General features: G+C 38.4%; 1 protein-coding gene across 1 annotated transcript in view; it reads right to left on the bottom strand.

The window, feature by feature from the left end:
• The window catches only part of ABI3BP (ABI family member 3 binding protein), a gene marked incomplete at its 5' end in the record, with an annotated part of 167,248 nt that extends 148,655 nt beyond the window's left edge, over positions 1-18,593 (bottom strand). The window contains one exon of the mRNA XM_082332100.1: positions 18,515-18,593. Within this exon, the coding sequence (XP_082188226.1) occupies positions 18,515-18,593 (79 nt within the window). The remainder of the gene's footprint in view (positions 1-18,514) is intronic.
• Between the last annotated feature and the right edge of the window lie 1,539 nt (positions 18,594-20,132).

Raw genomic sequence — 20,132 nt, 5'->3', positions numbered from 1 at the left:
GCCCTACAAAACTAGAGGGTGAATACAGCTGTACTGTATTACAGCAAATCTGGCTTCGTCATCAGAATTCCTTTTGCCTTACATTGAAATTGTTTGTTTTTCCCCATTTCAAAGATTTTAGAGGGCATGAAGGCAAGACCCCGCACTGCCTCCCAGAGTGCTAGACAGATGAAGCGTGCCTTAAGAAAATACATTAGCACCGTGCATTTGTGAGCACCATCTCACTTATAACATTCAAATCGTTCACAGCAGTGCTTTTGTTTTCCAAACCTGGTGCCATAGTACCACCAGCCAAGATTTCAATGATAATCTAACACTGTGCAACTTTTATTTTTGCTATTTTATATTATTGTATTTTGGCTCCCAAACATGGGAGAAATATTGGTTGTTTGGCTCAAAACCAAATATAGCTTAAAATGGGAAACATTTAAAAATAGTTCTGTTTCTATGCAGTACAATAAACAAGACACACTTCTAAGACAGCCACAAGCACAGAATCATGGAATAATTTAGGGTAGAATGGACTTCTGTAAGTCATCTAGGCCAATCCCTTGCTCGAAGCAGACCTAATCAGATCAGGTTGCTCAGGGCCACGTCCAGCTGAGTCTTGAACACCTCTAAGGACATAGATTCCATAGCATCTCTTGGTAACCTGTTCCAGTACTCATCATCCTTGTGGTTTAAAAAAAAAAAAAAAAGTCCTAATATCTAACTGGAATTTCCCATGTTCCAACTTGTGCCCAGTGCCTCTTGTCATCGCTGTGCACTTCTGCAGAAAATCTGCCTTCTTTGTATCCTCTGGTCAGGTAGCTGTGGACAATGTTAGACCATCTTTGCCATCACAGATTACATAAAACACCAACGCTCCTAGTTACAAAATCCACATTAATGAATACTCTGAATGATGAAAATAGGTGCCATATAGACCATGCCCTTAAAAAGGGCAACAAAGAATTCCCTATTGAGAGAGGGTAAGCTAAAAGCATTTGTCATTTGGAACTGAAGTTCCCCAATTAAATTTTTTTTTCAAAATCTTAATATGCCTGCACTCTGTACACAAGTCTAACATTACTTCAGAAAAATCAACATGCAGCAGTTAACTTGCAAAACAGATACATGCACGTCTATCTACAAAAGTAGCCTAACTCATAAGCTTTCAACACACTCACAGGATCTCTTTGCTCAGGCAGCTTCCAAAAAAGATGAACAAAAGCAATGTTAAATCTTACCTACGGACCAACATTTCTTAAGCTGAGATTCACTCACACATTTTTAGGGATAAGCAATCAGAAAAGTTTCAGCAGTACAATTCCTGTTCCAGTCCTAACACTCTCCTTAACCTGAGTTTCTCTGCCCCCAGGCTATCAATTCTGTTCATTTCAAAGCCATTCTGTTGGTTGAAGGAAGCAAATGAACAGCAGAAGCAATCATTTCATTTTGAAATGCTACTTTTTTAACTTACAAAGACACTGTTTAATATAGAAATGGTACATTTTTCTTGACTATGATGCTTGATAGATAGGATGAATAAAGTCGGTTATTTTAAGCCTTATTATCAAGGTATATTACTTTATCAATAACCAGAAACTAGTAATTGATTCCACTTTATTAAGTTTTGAAGTTAGCAACTCTTCAACTCCCACTGTAACTGAGAGTAGATGTGATAGCACGGTAAGCACAACCTGTTCTATGACTCACAGTAATTTAAAAAAGAAGAAAAGACATCACCAAAGAAAGATCCAGACGACCTAAATTCCATCTAATTTCTGGTGTCTAGTAAGGGATGCCTCTGAGGAAGATCTATGTGTTGAAGAGGAAGCTGCCTTATGTCAGCCAACAGCAAATACAGAATTTCAATTAAGTCTCTCTGGGAAATAAACCAGAACAAACTGTAACAAGCTAAGTTCAAGGCCAAAAAAAAAAAACCAAAAAAAAAACCCAAAACCAAAAACTTATTTTCATGTAACCCTCCATACTGTATTTTCTAGCTTCTCTTGATCCTGAAAGAAATCTTTTCAGCCACTACAACCACAACACAAAAACTTGGTCCATTTACTTATTTTCAGAAATTGCATTTAACGACCTGGAGTTGTCAAGTGGACATTCTGCCACCAGCTGCTTTGTGCTACAAGAATAATCTGTTGGAATTCCAACTTCACTACTTGCCCAACTCAGAATAAAGATGCTTTCAAGAGATTTTTAAATAAATTCCTTTTTGTCTATGCCTTTAAAATGCTTTTATTTAAAAGATGGCAACTTTTTTTAGGCTTATCAAGACTCTTAACAGACTGCACACAACAAATAAGATAGCATAAATTATAATTCCCCTCTGTACTACTTTCATATCACAGGGCAATTTTGGAAATTTCATTTGTAATAGAAATTGACCACAAAAGGAGTACAAATATCTGAAACATCCAGTAGGAAACACCCTCAATACCGGTGTTCGGCTGAAGGCAGTAACTCACTAAGACCTCCCTAGGAAGAGGTGTACTGTGAGGGCCCAGGGTCAGCCCCATCCCTCCCAGTGCCCTTTCTCACAGCAGTCTTTCAGGATTACTGAGACCTCTTCCTTCAGCTGCAACGCATATTTAGTTTTACTAATGCTAATCTGAAATATGCTCTCTGTTTTAAACGGATATAAACCAAACAGATACTTCTCAGAGAAACTTGTTAGAGCATACTACAAAACTAAACAGTTTTTAAAACTTCCTTTACCAATTCCTCTCTAGTGATCACTACAGTTCAGATCTGAGTTAATGAGCTGTAGCTCGCTATTACTTCAGGAGCAATAAGGACAATGCAGAGGTAAAGATGTAGTTATCAGCAATTCCAGCTTCTACGTATCTACATAAAGCAATGTACAAAAAGGAATTTACTACTCGTATGCTGCCATCTCTCACTTGTTTTCAGGTCATTCAAGCACTTCTTTGAAGTTACGCTTCCATCCTTTTCACTATCTCCCTCACAAGGCTCCTCACACACGTTGGTTTAAAATTATTTTTTATTGGACTAAGTATAGTAACTATCCTTATTTTTAGGGTACAAAGCTGAAAAGAGCCTGGATTTAAACTCAGGATTCCACTTCAGTGGTCCAATCACCACTTCCAGCTTTCATTCCGCAGCTCATTTCCCATTATTTGTTAAAATGGCAAATAAAACTGAAAACCAGGAAGCAAACTGTCATTTGAGAATAACCAAGTCTGCAGCTCTGATAGAAAAGGGAACAGGAGTTAAATTTCCGAAAACTTCTTTGGACAGAGTTCAAACAACCTGTCCCTGGCTCCTGTTGTAAGATACTAATCTTTCTTTTAAATCTTAGAAAATTCCACTCATTTCTTTGCCTAGTCAGTAAACTTAGTTGTGTTTAAAGGTCAAATACGTGTGCTAAAATTTAATTTAAATAAAATTCAACATCAAACAACTCAACGTTTTTGAAGGATAGGGACAGAACAAAGCCTATCCATTATTTTCAATGCATAATGCCCCCTGAAACTCCTTCAAGTTGAACCATTTTTGATAGATATTCCTTTTCAAATCAACAGCACACAAACCACAAAACTTAAAAGGACATTAAGTGTCCACGAAAAAACTTCTAAAACAACCTCAAACCCTTATTTCAATTTAGATTATGGATCCCTTATTTGCACTAGGATAAAGCTTGATTTGGATCTGGTGTAATTACGATCTCCAAGGCATTGTTCCCCTGGCTTTACTCTCAGAGCTAGTTGTTTGTTGTTGTTTTTCCAGACTGGCCTGGCATGTCTTTTTCTGGGCTGATGCAACTCCACCTGGACAGAGCTGATGAGACAGTGACTGCATCTTGCCCAGAAGAGCTGGTCTTTCCAATCCTGGCTCCTTCTCCTGTCCAAGGAAATAGGTCCAAGGCAACTCCACCCAGACTAGGCTATGAAAAAAACTGTATCTTTGCCAAAGAACCTGACAGATTCTGCATAAAGATATTCAATAAAGGCGTGTACAAGACTGGGGAGCAAGAAAAGTCTGCCAAGTTTTCTAGGTCTAACTCCCTTTCAAGCCTTCAAAGAGCACCAGCTAATGCAAACACCAAAAGAGAAATGTGGTCTTTGGACATGGCCGCATATAAGGTAGTCATATTTTAGAGCTGATCAGCTGAATAAAAACATGGACTTTCTTTAACAACAGCTCCTCAATAGGGAAAGCTCAACAAGATATTAAGAACTTAAGCAGGCAAGGAATTCAGAAGCTGTTGGTCTGGCTCTGCCCACAAATTACAAACAGATCGAAGTGATTGGTATTAAAGACTGTAGATCTTAATGCAACAAGTTTCTTAAGAACATGTTCACTGGCAAGCAGTGCTTAGCATTACTACTGCCATTACGTGTTCAACGGCAGGCAGCATTTAGCATCACCACTCCCTTAATCCATTTCTCATCTACAAATACCAATGCATTTTTGAAGAATCAAAAATCAAAGGCTTAATGAAAAACAGTATCTGGAACTACAATTGCATTTGCTTCCGAGAGAAGAGTGAAGATACTACACTTTACAATCCATGATGTTATCGTTCATTACCGAATGCACAGATAATCCGCTGCATGGATTGATGCGTACCCAGACTGCAGTGAGGTTCTCACATTGTAGCAGTCATTTTGAAGTCTGTTCCTTACATGTTATCACTATGTATAACATCAGAATACATAACTTGGTTTTTTTTTCAATACATACCCTTTGGATTGATTTGCTGTGTGACTACTCATCTGGGGAACTTTTGAAATACTTTGGAAGAATAGGAGTCAGATTTAAAAGAAGAATATGAAGTAACTGATGAGAATAAAGTATCATATCTACTGTGTTAGAGCAAGGCAGCTTTGAATTAATGTTAAAAAAAACCCAAACGGTATTAAATAGATATCTGCATGTTTTTCTGTATCTGTAGAACAAAACAGGTAGTCATATACTAAAATCCTCCTTCTGTGATAAGTATTATCTCACTTGCCATATTCCAAGCAGTTGGAAGAACAAGTCTTTAGCTCACTATTCTGTAATACTGACTTAGATGTTTTCATAGCTAATTTTGTTTTACCTCCTTCTCTGATTCAGCACACAGTTATTTTTAAGGACAAAACTGCTTAAAGATAGTATTATTTAGATAGCTAGCAGGGTTTGCAAGCTATACTAACAGAATAAATTTGAAACCAGCATGTACTTCCAACTCTTAAGTTGTAAACTAATCTGTAAGTCTGAGAATCACCAACATATCTAGGTATGTTTCAAGATTGTTGCCTTCTCTATTGTAAATCTGAAGAGTTGGCACCCAGTCCTTTTATGCACTAGTCCTCACTTCTAAAAAAATCTCTTATCACTAGTAAGCCAGTGCATGGAGCACTATGAAGTAGACCAACTTGATAAAATCCAGGAAAAAAGCAAGGTCAATGACTAGAGGTACAGAGCATGTTACCCAGGAAAAAAAGCCTAAATACGAATCATCCAGCTTAGAGGAAAAGCACACAGATAGATATGAAGACAGTATCCAAATACATAAAACAAAGAAACAAAGCCCTGAGGAAAAGCAGTATGAACAAGTTTTGCTCCGTATCTGTGAAGAGCATAAGTATCATAAACTGTAGCAAGAAAGATAGCTGGAAAACTGATAAAGGCAGTGAAGCTCTGGAACAAGCTGCTTCAGGAATAAGCACAAGGCGGTCAAAACGATTTCGGGACGTCCATTTCAGCCCTGTGTTTCTTTGTAGAAATGAATATGTTTCCACTTGAAGGCTACTGGTTTTTCTCCTGTACCTCTAAGTATACACCATAAAGCCTCGAGAAGGGTTACTCTCCTCAATGCTACGCTTGAATTCCAATATCCTACTTCCTATCTCTAACATGTACCTATTGAAAATGCAATAAAGCATGATCTCTTCAGTTTATAGATAAGCATAAGGCAACTGCCAGGGAGAGGCAAGATAAATTTGTCATGCGAGAACAGAAAAATATCTCAGTGCAACTGCTTGAGTAAAGGCAAGAAAGAGCATCCAGAAAACTGCAAGCTGTTCAGCCTAACCCTGGTCACCAGGAACAGACGGTCACACCTATGCACATGAGGAACAAGAAGGTGATTGGGAACAGCCAGCACAAATTTACCAAGGCCAGACTGCATCTGACCAACCCCGCTGCCCTCTGTAATGCTATTACTGGCTTTACATACAAGGGAAAAGCGGTGAATGTAATTTACTTCGACTTTGACACAATCTCCATGGGTATCTTTCCAGCCAAACTGGAGAAATGCAGACTGGATGGGTAGATCACAAGGTAAATGGAAAACTGGGCTCAAAGAATAGCAGTCAGTGGTTAAAAGTCCAAAGTCCCCATTGATATTCTTTCTGGTTCTCAAGCAATATCCACAGTCATTCCTAAACTCATTTCAGTGAGGGAGAATGTCTTGTGATTTCTGTACACTTGGGAAAGAACTTGGGCTGGGCAAATAAAAAAAGATGAGTTGTACATAATAATCTGCCTTCAAAATGAAGGGATACAAACTAGATTGAGACACCCATTCAGAAACAGGTCCCCTTCGAGCTACCTTCCTGAATCATCTTTACAGAATGGCAGTGCAATTAGTGAGACAGATGCTGCTGTACTCCTGATACATCAGTGAATTTGAATGATTTGTTCCTCTGTGAAGATTTAATATTTAAGTAAACACACCCATGCCCATCTCGTGAGAACAACAGTGCAGTCTGTGGTTTAGTTCACAGGTTCTCAGAAGATCAAACAGAAGATATCTAAAAATAAGATATCCTTGAACAGAAACAAGTATTTCATCAGAAGGTAATATAATAATCTATTTCTAGTAGAAACATCTAGAAACAGAAAAGTACAATCTGCCCATCACATTGAGATTGCATATGTAGGGACCGTGCCCATGAGAGCACAGGACGTTTAACAATTCTTCAATGTACACAAGCTTGTAAGAATGTACTTAGTACCTTACTACTGATTAATGGGATTTCATTTCTACTTATAAATCCCCCATTATGCTGTGCATAGTTGAAACAGACCTCTTTAAAATAATACGCATCAAAAGATGAAAATCGAATGGGATCATCCCTTCTCTGAAGTCACGATGGCTTTTCACTTCCAACATTGCAACCATCATCTGATCACAAAAAGTATCCGAGTTCTCTGCTCAAAATCTTCTTCTAACATCCAAGACATAGTGCAAGGATTAATAGCTTTGGATGTGCACTTGGCAATGCTGCTAGCAATATTCTGTGTTTTAACTTTGGAATAAGTTCCCCACTTTTCCGAGTCAGACAGCTGATAAAGCAATTAAATATCTGAAGCATACATAAGAATTCTTAGGTGTTGCTATATATCACATACTAAATTCTGAAAGAATAAGCAAACTTCATCAGTTAACAAAACCAGTAATCAAATATGAAATGCTGTTATGATTTGAGAACTGCAATTTGGTCTTGCCAATGCATTCAAGTCTATCAGCAAAGCTTTTAACTGGTTATTCCCTTTCAGTTTAGAAAGCTATAGACAAAAACCAAAAAAAAAAAGAAAAAAAAAAGAAAAAAAAAAAAAAAAAGAAAAAATTGCTCAGTGTTTCCAACAGAGCAGTCAAAATAAAGTGGTTTCACTTATGTTCTTGGTCTCCAAACTGAACATTCTCACACATGTCTGTGACACTAGCTGGATACAGCTGAGGACTATAAGGGTTGATTCCAACTGCATACAGTTTTTCCAGCTGGAAAATGTATCTCATTTTGCACCATTAGATGAGATGGATCTCAAGACTGATGACCTGGCTTCTTATGAAGAAAAAAAAAAAGAAAAAAAAGTAACAGATTAAGAAAAATCACAGGTGACCCTTTGTATCTTCTATATTGTTCCACATTCTGAGTTTGCAGAGATCAAACGAAAGCTTCTACAGTTCAAGCAAATGTCTGAAGAAAGAAGCAACACACTTCCAGTAAGTCTTTAATTAAAGAGTGTGAAAATAAGAACCACTAATAAGGTAAATATGTGATGATTTTAGGAAGTAATACTGAATTCCTAAATTTGGCAGAAATTCTTTTTTTCAGCACTATGAACACCTTGTGAAGCAGAAGCCTTGTTAACTTGTCTTAAAAAAACTAAAATACAAAGTAAATTCTTCTAGATCAATGGATTAGAGAAAAAAAATGGAAACCCAATGTATTTATAGTAAATATACAACACGTAAAATAAAAACTATGCGGATGATTAAGGGAGTATAAGTCAAGTCACAAATACTTATTTTTGCTACTAACAAAGTGTTTCATCTGTTCTCCCACCTATTTCCCTTCCTACCCAGGACATGGCATACAATATAGAGTTTACATTCTCTGACTATATTTCCAAATTCTATATCCCTTGCATCACCTGCTCCATTTTCACCACATTGCCTTTTATCTGCAGAGATGGAAGAAAGCAGCGGGGTATAATCTCTATTTCTAACCCATCTTTCCATGTCCACGTGCTGGCTTGGGCTGGGATAGAGTTAATTTTCTTCATAGCAGCTAGTATGGGGCTATGTTTTGGATTTGCGCTGGAAACAGTGTTAATAACACAGGGATGTTGGTAGTTACTGCGGAGCAGTGCTTACACAGAGTCAAGGCCTTTTCTGCCTCTCACCCCACCCCACCAGCGAGGAGGCTGGGGGTGCACAAGGAGCTGGGAGGGGGCACGGCTGGGACAGCTGACCCCAGCTGACCACAGGGATATCCCACACCGTATGACATCGTGCTCAGCTTAGAAAGCTGGGGGAAGAAGGAGGAAGGGGGAGGATGTTCAGAGTTATGGTGTTTTGTCTTCCCAAGTCACTGTTACGCGTGATGGAGCCCCGCTTTCCTGGGGATGGCTGAACACCGGCCTGCCACGGGAAGCAGTGAATGAATTCCTTGGTTTGCCTTGCTGGCATGCACGGCTTTTGCTTTAGTTATTAAACTGTCTTTATCGCAACCCACGAGTTTTCTCACTTTTTGCCTTCCGCTTCTCTCCCCCATCGCACCGGGGGAGAGTGAGCAAGCAGCTGAGTGGTGCTTAGCTGCCGGCTGGGGTTAAACCACAACAGTCCACAGTTAGGTTTTTTGTTTGTTGTTGTTTTTGTTTTTTTTTTAATTCTCCATCCAATATTTATTGAAAGAAGAACAACACTGCCAATAAAGAAAACACTATCAGCTACGCAAAAGGAAGGCTTATGCTAATTTTGGGGGAGGATGGAGGCATGTATACCTATGCACAGACCCATCACCTAGGCAATATGTGTACGACTGACTTTGCATTTTTACTTGTACTTCACTCAGGCCTGTATCCAATTGTTCATGAAGAATTTATGGTATGTAGAAAGTTATGTCTCTCTCATCACTGATCTTGTAACCTCGTGTGCAGTAGATTACATTAATTCCCAAGGAATGTTCTCTGACTTAAGAGTATATTAAATACATAAATATTGCTTCATGACTTCACAGAGTTTTAAAATGACATGATCTTTCCCGAGCCAGTTTTGTTTGACAACTGACAAGTGTTCTAACACTGCAAAAGCAAATTAATGGGGAAAAAAAAAAATTCTAGAAAAGTCAGGTCATGGAAAAAAAAAAAAATTCACAATTCCTGAGATTTCTACACTGTAATAGGGCCTAAATAAGAGTATCCATTTCCTTTGTGTGATGGAGCATCCGTGATTTTTCTTCATCCTTAATACTACGAACAACCTTACATTCCCTTCAAATAAATATACTAATTGCATATGATGTCCATTGCTAATTTCTGTAAGTATTTCCAAGCGGAAAGGGAATACAACAAACATCTGTTACTTTATTGAGAAACTTTGCTTTCTAAGAATCCATTACTGCACTTTAACAACACACTAATGCTATTATTGACTGCTATTTGACCGTGTTACTAAAACTGGGAGAGTACAGGGCGATTGATAAAAGCCTGGAAGATTAAAACAGTTTTTGACACAAAGCAGTTACCAAAAACGAACTAGATCACACAACGATTTTGATTGTGCGCGCACACGCACGCCTCTGTGTGCTAGAGTCTGTGTGAGATCACCCTCATGACTTGCTTACTTGTGTGCAATTTTAGTCCAAGTATAAATCTTCCATTGGGGCAAAAAAAAAAAAAAAAAATCACAAAATCTGTCCAAAATTCAAAACAAGTTCCTTAGCTCAAAAAGTTTGCATAATTAGTGTTTTAATCCTTTAAAAAAAAAAAAAATCTTATCTGTGATGTTTATACAAAGACTTGATAAACAGACAACATAAATGAACTACTACACCATCACCAATTGAGTCACAACAGATTTATCACCTACTAAGGAGCACTGAATAATCGACACGAGCAGGGAGACATTTTTATTAGAATTGCCAGATTTTGCCTTCCTCATAATTAAAACAAAAAGCAGGAAGAAATGCTGAGGAGACGCCGTATTTGTACTTGTCATAGCATAGCTAAAAGCTGGTTCTCATCAGTAAGGGAGCAAGTAACGGGCTACCAGTGTGGAGCAATTTCATAGTCATGTCCACAACAGTAAATAGCTGTTATTAAGTTTTATGACAAAGGAAGGAGACCTCCCGATTTGAGCTGAACGTGCAACCCCCTCACTTTTACCTGAGACAGCTCTTCATCAAACTAAGAGAATTCATGGTGCTCAAACCTGACCGCAGCCATTTCCCTAACCGTGTAACAAGCTATGCTTCAGCGTACACTGCGCTATAAATAAAAACTGTGCCCTGCCATTTAATCCAACCACTTCAGTGTCGGTGCGAGCTAGAGATAATGGCACTCTGCCAAAATTTCCAGGTCAAACAATACAGTTTTCTTCCTGTTATTTGTATCCCAAAGCTCAATTTCTTACCAACTTTCATACTATTGTGCCCATTCCTTTATTTTCAGCATATGCTTGCACATGTTGTACAGACACACTGAGATTTAAAAAGAAAAGTGGTAAGTGATAAGGTCCAAAGTCTTACATTTTTCTCGCTGTGCGTTTTTCTTGTTCATGTATAGGCTTGAACTGTGGTAATGAGGGAATCAACACTGCCAGAAAATGTTTTCACTTCAAAGTCAGAAAACAACCTTCTGGGACATTTAAAGTTTACATATTTGTATTTTTGAACCAACCACAACTTCATGTGTTCTAAAATGATTCCAGACTTTCACATCATAGAAAGAAAAATTAAAGTGAATAATGAATATAAAACAGAGGCAAGCAGCTGACAAAAGGAGAAAAGATTTTTCCCTATGCAAGTTCAAAAATAATATTATCCTACATACACTGCCAGTCCTCTAAAATTGGCCAGGTTCCCAAAGCATTAATTATGTAAACTCATATCAAGCACTCTGTGGCCATTTATAGATTCATAAACTAATGTCACAACTGCTGGTGATAGGAAAGAATATTGCAATCTCTTACTGCTTTATTGAATCGTGTTTTTCCTGAGCAGACTTCAAGAATAATGCAAAAACTCAGAACTGTACAAAAATGCAGAAATAACCCTACAAAAGAAATACACTCACACTTTGAGAATTTGTTTTGCCATTGACTCACCAGCTTGAATGATAACACTGAATTACAATCCCTTATTAAGTACGGACAGTAACACTCTAGTGTTAGCACACTGCACACACACACAAATAAATAAAAATCAAGTCACACACAAAGGTTTACGTGCTTCATTATGATGGGTTTTACTGAAGTGTATTTATTCACATGGAGCCCTGCTGCCTTGACACATTTGTTCAAGGTAAATAGGACTTGTGTAAAAACCATGGCTACAATTAGCCTAAGAAAAAATTGTGGATTCACTTGCCTTATTTATTTTTCTTTTAAAAACCAGTCTAAATAATATTAAATCATTACAGAGTGATGGATCTCAGCATCAACTCTGTAGTATTTTACAAAACAGAGGTTAGATTTTGTCTATCAACCTCTGAACAAGTGCAGCAAATGCTCCCCCCTCCAGACTGGGAGAAGACTAGCTTTCTTCTAATAAAAAAAAGCATTCCCTACCTCCCTGCCTTTAGATCCAGTATCTCCAGTAGCTAGTGCCTCAACTCTTTACCAGCACTTTATTCAGCAACTCTGAAGTGGTGAAGACTGTGATATTCTTAATGTGACCATCCTTATGTAACCTTGCCTGGATATCTGCACGTTCTGACAACATCACTTTGGTTAAGCAATGAGTGCATTGGTGACCATAATTACAATCACAACTTCACCAACAGCAGAAATTCACTTGGTGGTTCAAAACTTGACCTGTTTTGTTCTTCACCTTGACATGAGCACACTGGTTTGCTCAAGTGGGGAGGCTTAGGGTTGATTTAGTCAGAGCATAATGGCATGTGATTGGTATGTTTTGAGGGACAGCTGTGCTGGGAAAGTTGGCCCAGGCCTTGCCCACACAAAGGTTTGATTCATGATGCTGCCAGTAGACATTTTCATGAACACTATCCCCACAGCAAAATAAGACAAATACATATTTCATAAAGCAAACCTGTATAACATACATGTTGGCCTGTATTGTAGAAAACCCAATTTCTAACCAAGGGCATTTGAATTAAGGCCTGTCAGGCAAGCTTGGGTGGCATCTGGCCTGCTTCTGGCTGCCCTCTTCCACTTGGGAGCAAGCTGCAGACTGGGCTGTTTTGCTAATGGCACCTATTTTAGGCCACTGCCTTCCCAGAACACTAATAACTGCCTCTCTTCACACCAAGATTTTATGTGACATTGCTGCACAATCCATGCCAGTGAGTAAGTCTCCAACCATCTCCTGCAAAAGGCAGTAGTCAAGAACACTCCACAGCAACAAACTTATCCTGCTTACCAACAATTTCAAGTCTGCACTTGAATTTCCCCAAGGAAAAGAAATCCACTAGGAGCTGTATGAACAGTTCTGACGATGGCAGGTCACCGCTAGCCATTTTTTCCCCCTGGGGCAGAGCTTTCTGTTTGCACATGCGATGTGTAGTACACACCTGGTAAGTCCAAACACTCCAAAGAAGCCTCAGACCCATCAACTATTCACAGTACCACCAGCCAACAGATACACAGACTATGCTATCCATATACAGTACATCTGTCCAAAGAGCAGCAGCAGGATTTAGCCTATAGCTCTCCCCCCAAGTGAGTTATGTAGCTTGTCCTGCTGGAATGGCTAGACAGAAAAGATTATATGGAGGAGGACTGAAAAAAAAAATATTCAGAAAAAAGATACTTGGGAACATTAAAGTTAAAATGAAGAGGTGGAAGGTTATACAGATTACCCGGCAGTGAGATCATTTTAGAGGCGTTCATATGCTATGGAATTTAATCCTGGCAGAATCCACCCATATGTATCATCACTACTGTCACACCGGTGCCTGTGCCAGTATAAAAATGGAATTCTGGTATTACAGATTATCTCTGAACTCGGAAGCCTGACGCTCAATACCAGGTTTTGATATGTTTTTGTGTGATCCTAGGACACAACTGTCTGCATGATAAGATAACTTTGATTAAATAAGCTGCTATAATAGCGACATTCTTACGGGTTGTTTTCATTTGCAGCAAAGAATGAGCCAAATTTGCCATGACATATCTACTGACTGAAAACCCTAGCCACTCAATTATACCAGATAAAGGATCCCTTTGAAATTTCTCATAGGACTTTATTGTCATTTATGTGCCATTAAACATAAAAGAAGTATTTCGCACAAATCAAATTAATTTTGCACTTCTCTTTCCAGACACTAAAAAAAAAAAAAAAAATTCAATAGTTTAGTCCAAACTGGCCTTCATTCATTGGAATATGTTTTTTGAAGGTTAATGCATTGTGTATTTTGAAAAATAGTTCCCAGAAAGATGTTTTGTAAACCATGGAGAAAATAACATATAAACCACATGTCATTTCACTCCTTTTGTGATATTTTGATATGCCAGCTTCATTATATGTTAAAAAAACCCCTTAACTTTCAGGAGACTTCTCTCGGTCTTACAATTTCTGCCCTGCTATCCTACAGCTACCAAAGGGGTGCTGTTGGGGGGGTGTGGGGTGTGCACAAAAGTTTAAAGATTAAGGTTTGGTTGTTGCAATACAGTGACTGTGATACATTGAAATAACTCAACATTGTTTTAACTGCTTGACACCAGTAAGTGGAAACACATGCTGAGTTTAACCTCTGGTTAGAAAGAAGTATTACATAACATAGCATAGCCAGCAAATTTAGCTATGAATAAAGTTAGCCCATTCCTTTCACAAGTGTCAACGGTAAGTTTGGAAGTATACTGTAAATACAGCATTCACTCTCAACGGGATGTCAGTCATAATTACCATAAATACAAATCTTAGCTAGAAGTTATCTACAATATTTTCTAACATTCCTGTATACTTACCAAACAACAACAACAAAACTTTAGAGTAAAACTATTATTTTTCCCACTTATTCCCACAGTTGACAACTGTGGAAATAAGAAAGTTTTGGATTGCGTTTTCCCTACATGAGTCTGTAAATCAGGCTCTTTCACATGGTCCCATAAGGAATGTCAAGTCTGCACTCTTTTTCCCTAAGAAGGCAGCAACCAGGAGAAAGGTGAATTGAGGTTTCCTGAGCCCTTCCTGGAAAGCAGAACGGGACAGGCCTGAATCCTGGAAAGTAGAACAAGGATGGGCCTGAATTCCAATCTACCTGGATGGATAATTCAAATAACAGGAAAACCACAGAAGTCAGAAACATGGGGGGTGGGGGGGGGGGGGGGGGGTGTTAAAAAAAAAAAAAAAAGAAAAAAAAAGAAAAACATTCAGACTCTTCTTTTTTAAAAACTTCATAAAACTCTAAGTTTATAAGAAGGGATCAACCCCAAATTCTTTTCAGCCCTAACAACAAAAAACAGAACATGGAGATACACAAAAGCTATTAGAAACAGAAATTATAGTGAAAAAAAGTGCATTTCTAAGCACATCTGTGTTGTAACTGGAAAGTCAACTGGCAAAAATCAAAAACATGAAATGCTGTTTTACCAAACACTAAGAACTTCCATAACTGTTGCCTTCAACAACATTTGTATCAGGTCCAGCTGGAAAGATGCCAGTGAAACACAGTTTATAAGGCAGTACAATCCTGTGGATTATGTCCTGTAACTTGTTTATTCTTGGTTCTGTGGCTTTGCTTTTTCACCTCCCTCTCAGATTCAGGATGCTTTGCTTACCAACTCCTTCTCTAAAGACAAGACTTTTTGTCTGTACTCAATTCCTGCCTAGAGAGATGATGCTGCATTCCTCAAGGATGGAATGTTTCTGTTACATAGAACCATAAAAATTAGAGAAAGTATGACGAGTTATAACTGACACCTACGCATTGCAACTGTTTCCACCCATCATTATATTTCATTTATATAATATTCCAAGTACAACAGTGTTGAACTGAAGAATTATATGTCGGATGGCACTGGGATATTGGTGTAAGGGAAGAGACAAAAATAAGTGGAAAATGTCCAAGTCTCTCTTCTTTCTGATGAAAAAGAAAGCTTTAGAAGCTGGACATAGTTGAAGGGACAGTGGCTCAAATACTTGATGAAAGACCATCCCTAATCACACCATCATCTCCTGCCCTGCTGTTCTGTGACCCCTCACATCGTCTCCATAGGCACCAACTACAGAATTTTCTTAGCAGCTGGTCCCTCAAACAGAAACTGATGAAACAAATGTAACTGTAAAAAGGACATTGCCTCCACAGTAAAACACAACACCCACCAGCCGTCCCTTTCCAATTACATTGCCTTTACTTATGTCTATAAACTCTTAAGGTAGAAAGAGTCTGAATTATGACACAGATTATAATTGCCTCATCACCTGTCATTTGCTACAGTAAATGTGACAAAGAACTGCAAGAGAAAGGGTGTTCACCTGCGCTTAGGGCACTGCACTAGGACCAGATATAAGTAGAGGCCTATTTTTAATACAGGCAAAACGATTATAATACAGGATACATAGAAGCAGCATAAAGTTTCCACTGGAAATTGTAACTGCTATTTCCCTGATTTTGACTCCTTGAGTCATGTTGGTAGCATTTCCAAATTATTCCTCCAAGAGTGCCTTAATTTTTGAAGTCAGAATAATTAAAGAAAGAATTTGTTAACAAAGAACACTCTTTTGAGAACAGCAACAACATTTTCTTTGTCATTCTAGTCAAACACACACTTGTGGAGGTGAAACTATAAAAATATACAGTAAAAGGGAGTCATGTGTGTTCCAGCCTCCTGGATGGCATGTTTGCACACAATCTCTCAAATAGCTCAGGAAGTCACTGACATCCGAAGGGTGTACTGGCTCTGTTCCTTTGCAGCTGCAGGAGGCAAGATGTTCTTTCCACCTTGTATCACTCAAGGGAAATCCCAGTCCACAAGACCAGGGATCAGTGTGTTTCACCTCCTGGAGAGAAGACTTGAGCACTAGAATTCCAAAGCGGTAGTAAGAATGGCAAGATTTACGCTGATGACCTGTTCACAGGAGTACCTGCGCCACCAGAAAGCGAGGTTGGCTAGATTGTTCTCCCTCAAGTTATGAAATGGATTCCACTGTTCCCCACAGAGCAGGAGTGACTCTGCAGCCTCAGTTACATAGCTTGTGACTTGAAGAGTACAGGAATTCTCTGGAATTTAAGCTTGCTCAGCAGGGCAGAGTAGCCCTCTTGACAGAATACTACCACTACATATCCTCATTTTAAAAATACTTTAAGATCCAAATATACTCTTTGCTTATGAAAAAATTCTGTACTCCCTATCAAACAAGAGAATGTTGTAGAAAAAGACAGTCCTTTCAACATTTCCAGATAACGGCTAGGTACTAATACGCTTTTTTCCAATGCGAATAATAACCTAAGAGGCAGCTGCAAACAAAAGAATTAGACTGATTTTCAACACTGCAATGGGAGAATCTTCAAAAAGCTATTTCACTGAAGAGAAATTAAGTTTCCACCTGCAGCTTCATACATTTGGCAAACAGAACTTCAGTTCTGCAATGTTATTTTAGGACAGGGAAAAAATGCATCCCAGAGTTAATCTCACTGACTGCAGTGGATCAGTAGCTTTGTCTGAATTTCACAGTTAACAAACTTACAGCCACTATTCTATGGTAGTGAGCAGAAACTCCAGTGAAACCACTTAAAAAGATAAGCACTAGAAAAGTTCCTTCCCTCAAAGTAGGCAACACATAGAAGGTTCCTCTCTTCAATGTAATCCTCCCCTATGAAAACCACTACTACTTATAGATAGTTTTTTTGATAAAACTAAGGTCTTACAGTCTGCTTGACTTGAACAGCAACTGCACATCTGTTACTCACAGACTACACATTGCCCCACTACTAGAAGTATGAAGAAAACTCCACGTTGTCTCCAGAAGATGAGCTTAAAAGAAAAACGCTTACAAAAGAACATCACCAGGGAAAGAAGGCGGGGGGGGGGGGGGGGGGGAAAGAAAGAAAAGAAATCTTTGAAAAAAAGTCTCTTGGGGAAGGGTAGGGGGTTGAAAAGTCAGTTCTTCTCCCCAAAATACTTTTAAGTTCCCCACCTATGAAACAGAATCTCCTAGGAAGCCCTCAAAGTGCTGATTTCTTAATAAATGTTCTCATAAGGAACTAAATCACAGCTTCCTTTCTGAATGTTACTGGTTGCAGAAGACTGCAGATGTAATATGCATTACAAAGCACAGTGGACTCAGGCAAGCACTTCCACAAAGTGAGAGCAATATGTGCAGTACAGAAACAGTTGTGAAAGTGCTGTTTTAATGCCAAGGTACTACAAAGTGTTTTACAATCTAGATATAGAAATATTCGTTTCATTTTATGCTATGACTCTTCTTCCTGCAGTAATAAAATACTAGTAAAATGCCAACGTTATATGGGTCACATTAGCAAGGAAGAAAAGATCCCTGCCAGCTTTGCAAATCTACTGTACTTCCAGAGTCCAGGAGAAAGGAATAGTTAAACAAATATTCACACAGGTTTGGGGGATTTTTTTCGCCCAATTTGTGGAAATTTTAATAAATCCTATTTCTTTCCCTCAAAATGCATGCAACCTGACCTACAAAATCAATTCCTATTCAATGTTAAGGATTATAAAGGGAAAGCATAAAAGTTCTTTCAAGACTGAACTGAAATCTTCCACCAACAACACAAGGTGCTTCTAAGACACATTTTCTTTAAGATCTTAAACCACAAACCTGCAGAAGGCTGTCTAAATCATTATAAGATCATTAAATACAGTTACTTTGTTTCACGGTACTTCTCACTAGAGTCACGAGATCCCGTAAAAACATTTGAGCTTAATTCAAGAGCTTTAAAGTTACTCTCTTGTACCTGGACCTTGCCCTGTTGACTGTTCTTCTTTCATCTTTTCCATTATCTTTAATCATTCCTAACACGTTGAAAGCGAATTTCCATGGCAAAACACAAGCATTAAAAAACAAAAAGCCCCACAACAGAAAAACAAACAAAAACCCAGAAAGTTGTCATAGCTACTTGCCTCTTGGCAATTTCTGAGCATTTCCCAGGTTTAGTGCAATATATCCACAGAAAAGGAGAAAGACCAATCTTGACATCATGGTCACAAACCCAACCTCGCACTGGGAATGATTCTGACAGGTATCACACAAAAGTACTGCAGCTGCATTTAAGTGAACTGTTCTCTCTGTGACAAGAGGCAGCAACACTTTGACACAAGCTTAGTTTACACAGTGGGAGGAGACAGGATGACATCATTCACTCCCACTGGAAACGGAGAATTAGCATTAAAAAAAAAAATTTTATCAGGCTCCCCCTACAATAATCTTCTGGGGTTTGTTACAAGGTCTTTCCACCTCTCAGGATAAGAGATTACTATCTGATCACTGAAATTTCATGCAAATAAAACCAGGAATATCAAAACTTCTATTAACTGAAAACTGATCTGAGAGACATTTTCAGTGTTTTATCCAAGAAAGCTGGACTTGAAATGCAAAAATAACATTTGCAGTACTCAGAAAACTGTTTGCTATATCAAATGCAGTATTTTTACAATCTCAAGATTTTGCTTAAGATTAATTCAAGCTAGATGTGGCTTTCATCCAGGCAAAATAAATACTAGTTTCATTTGACATGACAGTATAAACAGGTATGATAAATGTTTATTCAGCAAAAGATCTGTGTTTGAAAAGGCTAAATGTATTTTTTTTCACTTGTATCTGATTTTGGCAATTTAAAAATATTTTATGTTTTCCCCTTTCATACATGTCTGGTCAGTCAATGGGCACAAAGCACACTGAAAGCAAAAAGGCAGTGCATGTCCTTCCAGGGGCTAGATCCTCTCACCAGTTACAGAACTGTAAAGGAAAAAGCAATTCCATTATTCCATTAAAAGCTGTTTCACTCAATGTTTACAAGGAGCTGACTAAGCACAGAATTTGGTCCTACTCACAGTTGAGAAGGTGGGAAGGAAAGGGTGAAGCAGAACAAAAAGTTACAACTCAATAAGGAAGAATTTACTCTCAGTATCTGGAAAACATGCCAAAAGAGATTAAATCTATTCAACTAAGTAGTGATATCTCTCTCTCCCTAAAAAACAGAAATAAAACCAAAACCAAACAAGAAAAACCCCAAACAAAGAAAACCCACACAAACTAGTCCCCCAAAAGAAAAACAACCACCACCAAAACCAAACATTTCCACTGCTTGCAATATGTAAAGTTCTTCAGTATGCTTGGTCTTTTCCCACTTGTCTGGACCTGACATAGTCCTACTTTCATACAGTGTTCTATAAGCAGAGAAAAATCACAGCATTAGTGCCTGGGCTGGGTAGAAACAAAGTAGTTTAAAATAAGAGGGTAATATATTAAAGCATACAGGAGCATTTCTTAAAAAACACATCAGTACTATATTTAAAAGACCCCACGTACTCCATACCGCAGGAAGAACTTCAAAACAGAGGCTAAACAGCAATGGTCCTACAGACAAAACCAAGGAAATTCAAACTCTTCTAACCAGTATGGACAGTACACAGCTATAACTGTGGAAATGTTTTCCAGCCTGATCATACCCTCTTAATTCTGACATAAGGAAACCTTTTTCTGATTCACTAACTCAAATCTGGGAATAGCGAGTTGGAA

Source organism: Platalea leucorodia, assembly GCF_965183815.1.
Source record: "Platalea leucorodia genome assembly, chromosome: 2".
Taxonomy (NCBI): domain Eukaryota; kingdom Metazoa; phylum Chordata; class Aves; order Pelecaniformes; family Threskiornithidae; genus Platalea; species Platalea leucorodia.
Note: the sequence above shows the minus strand (reverse complement) of the source record. Positions and strands in the feature narration are given on the sequence as shown.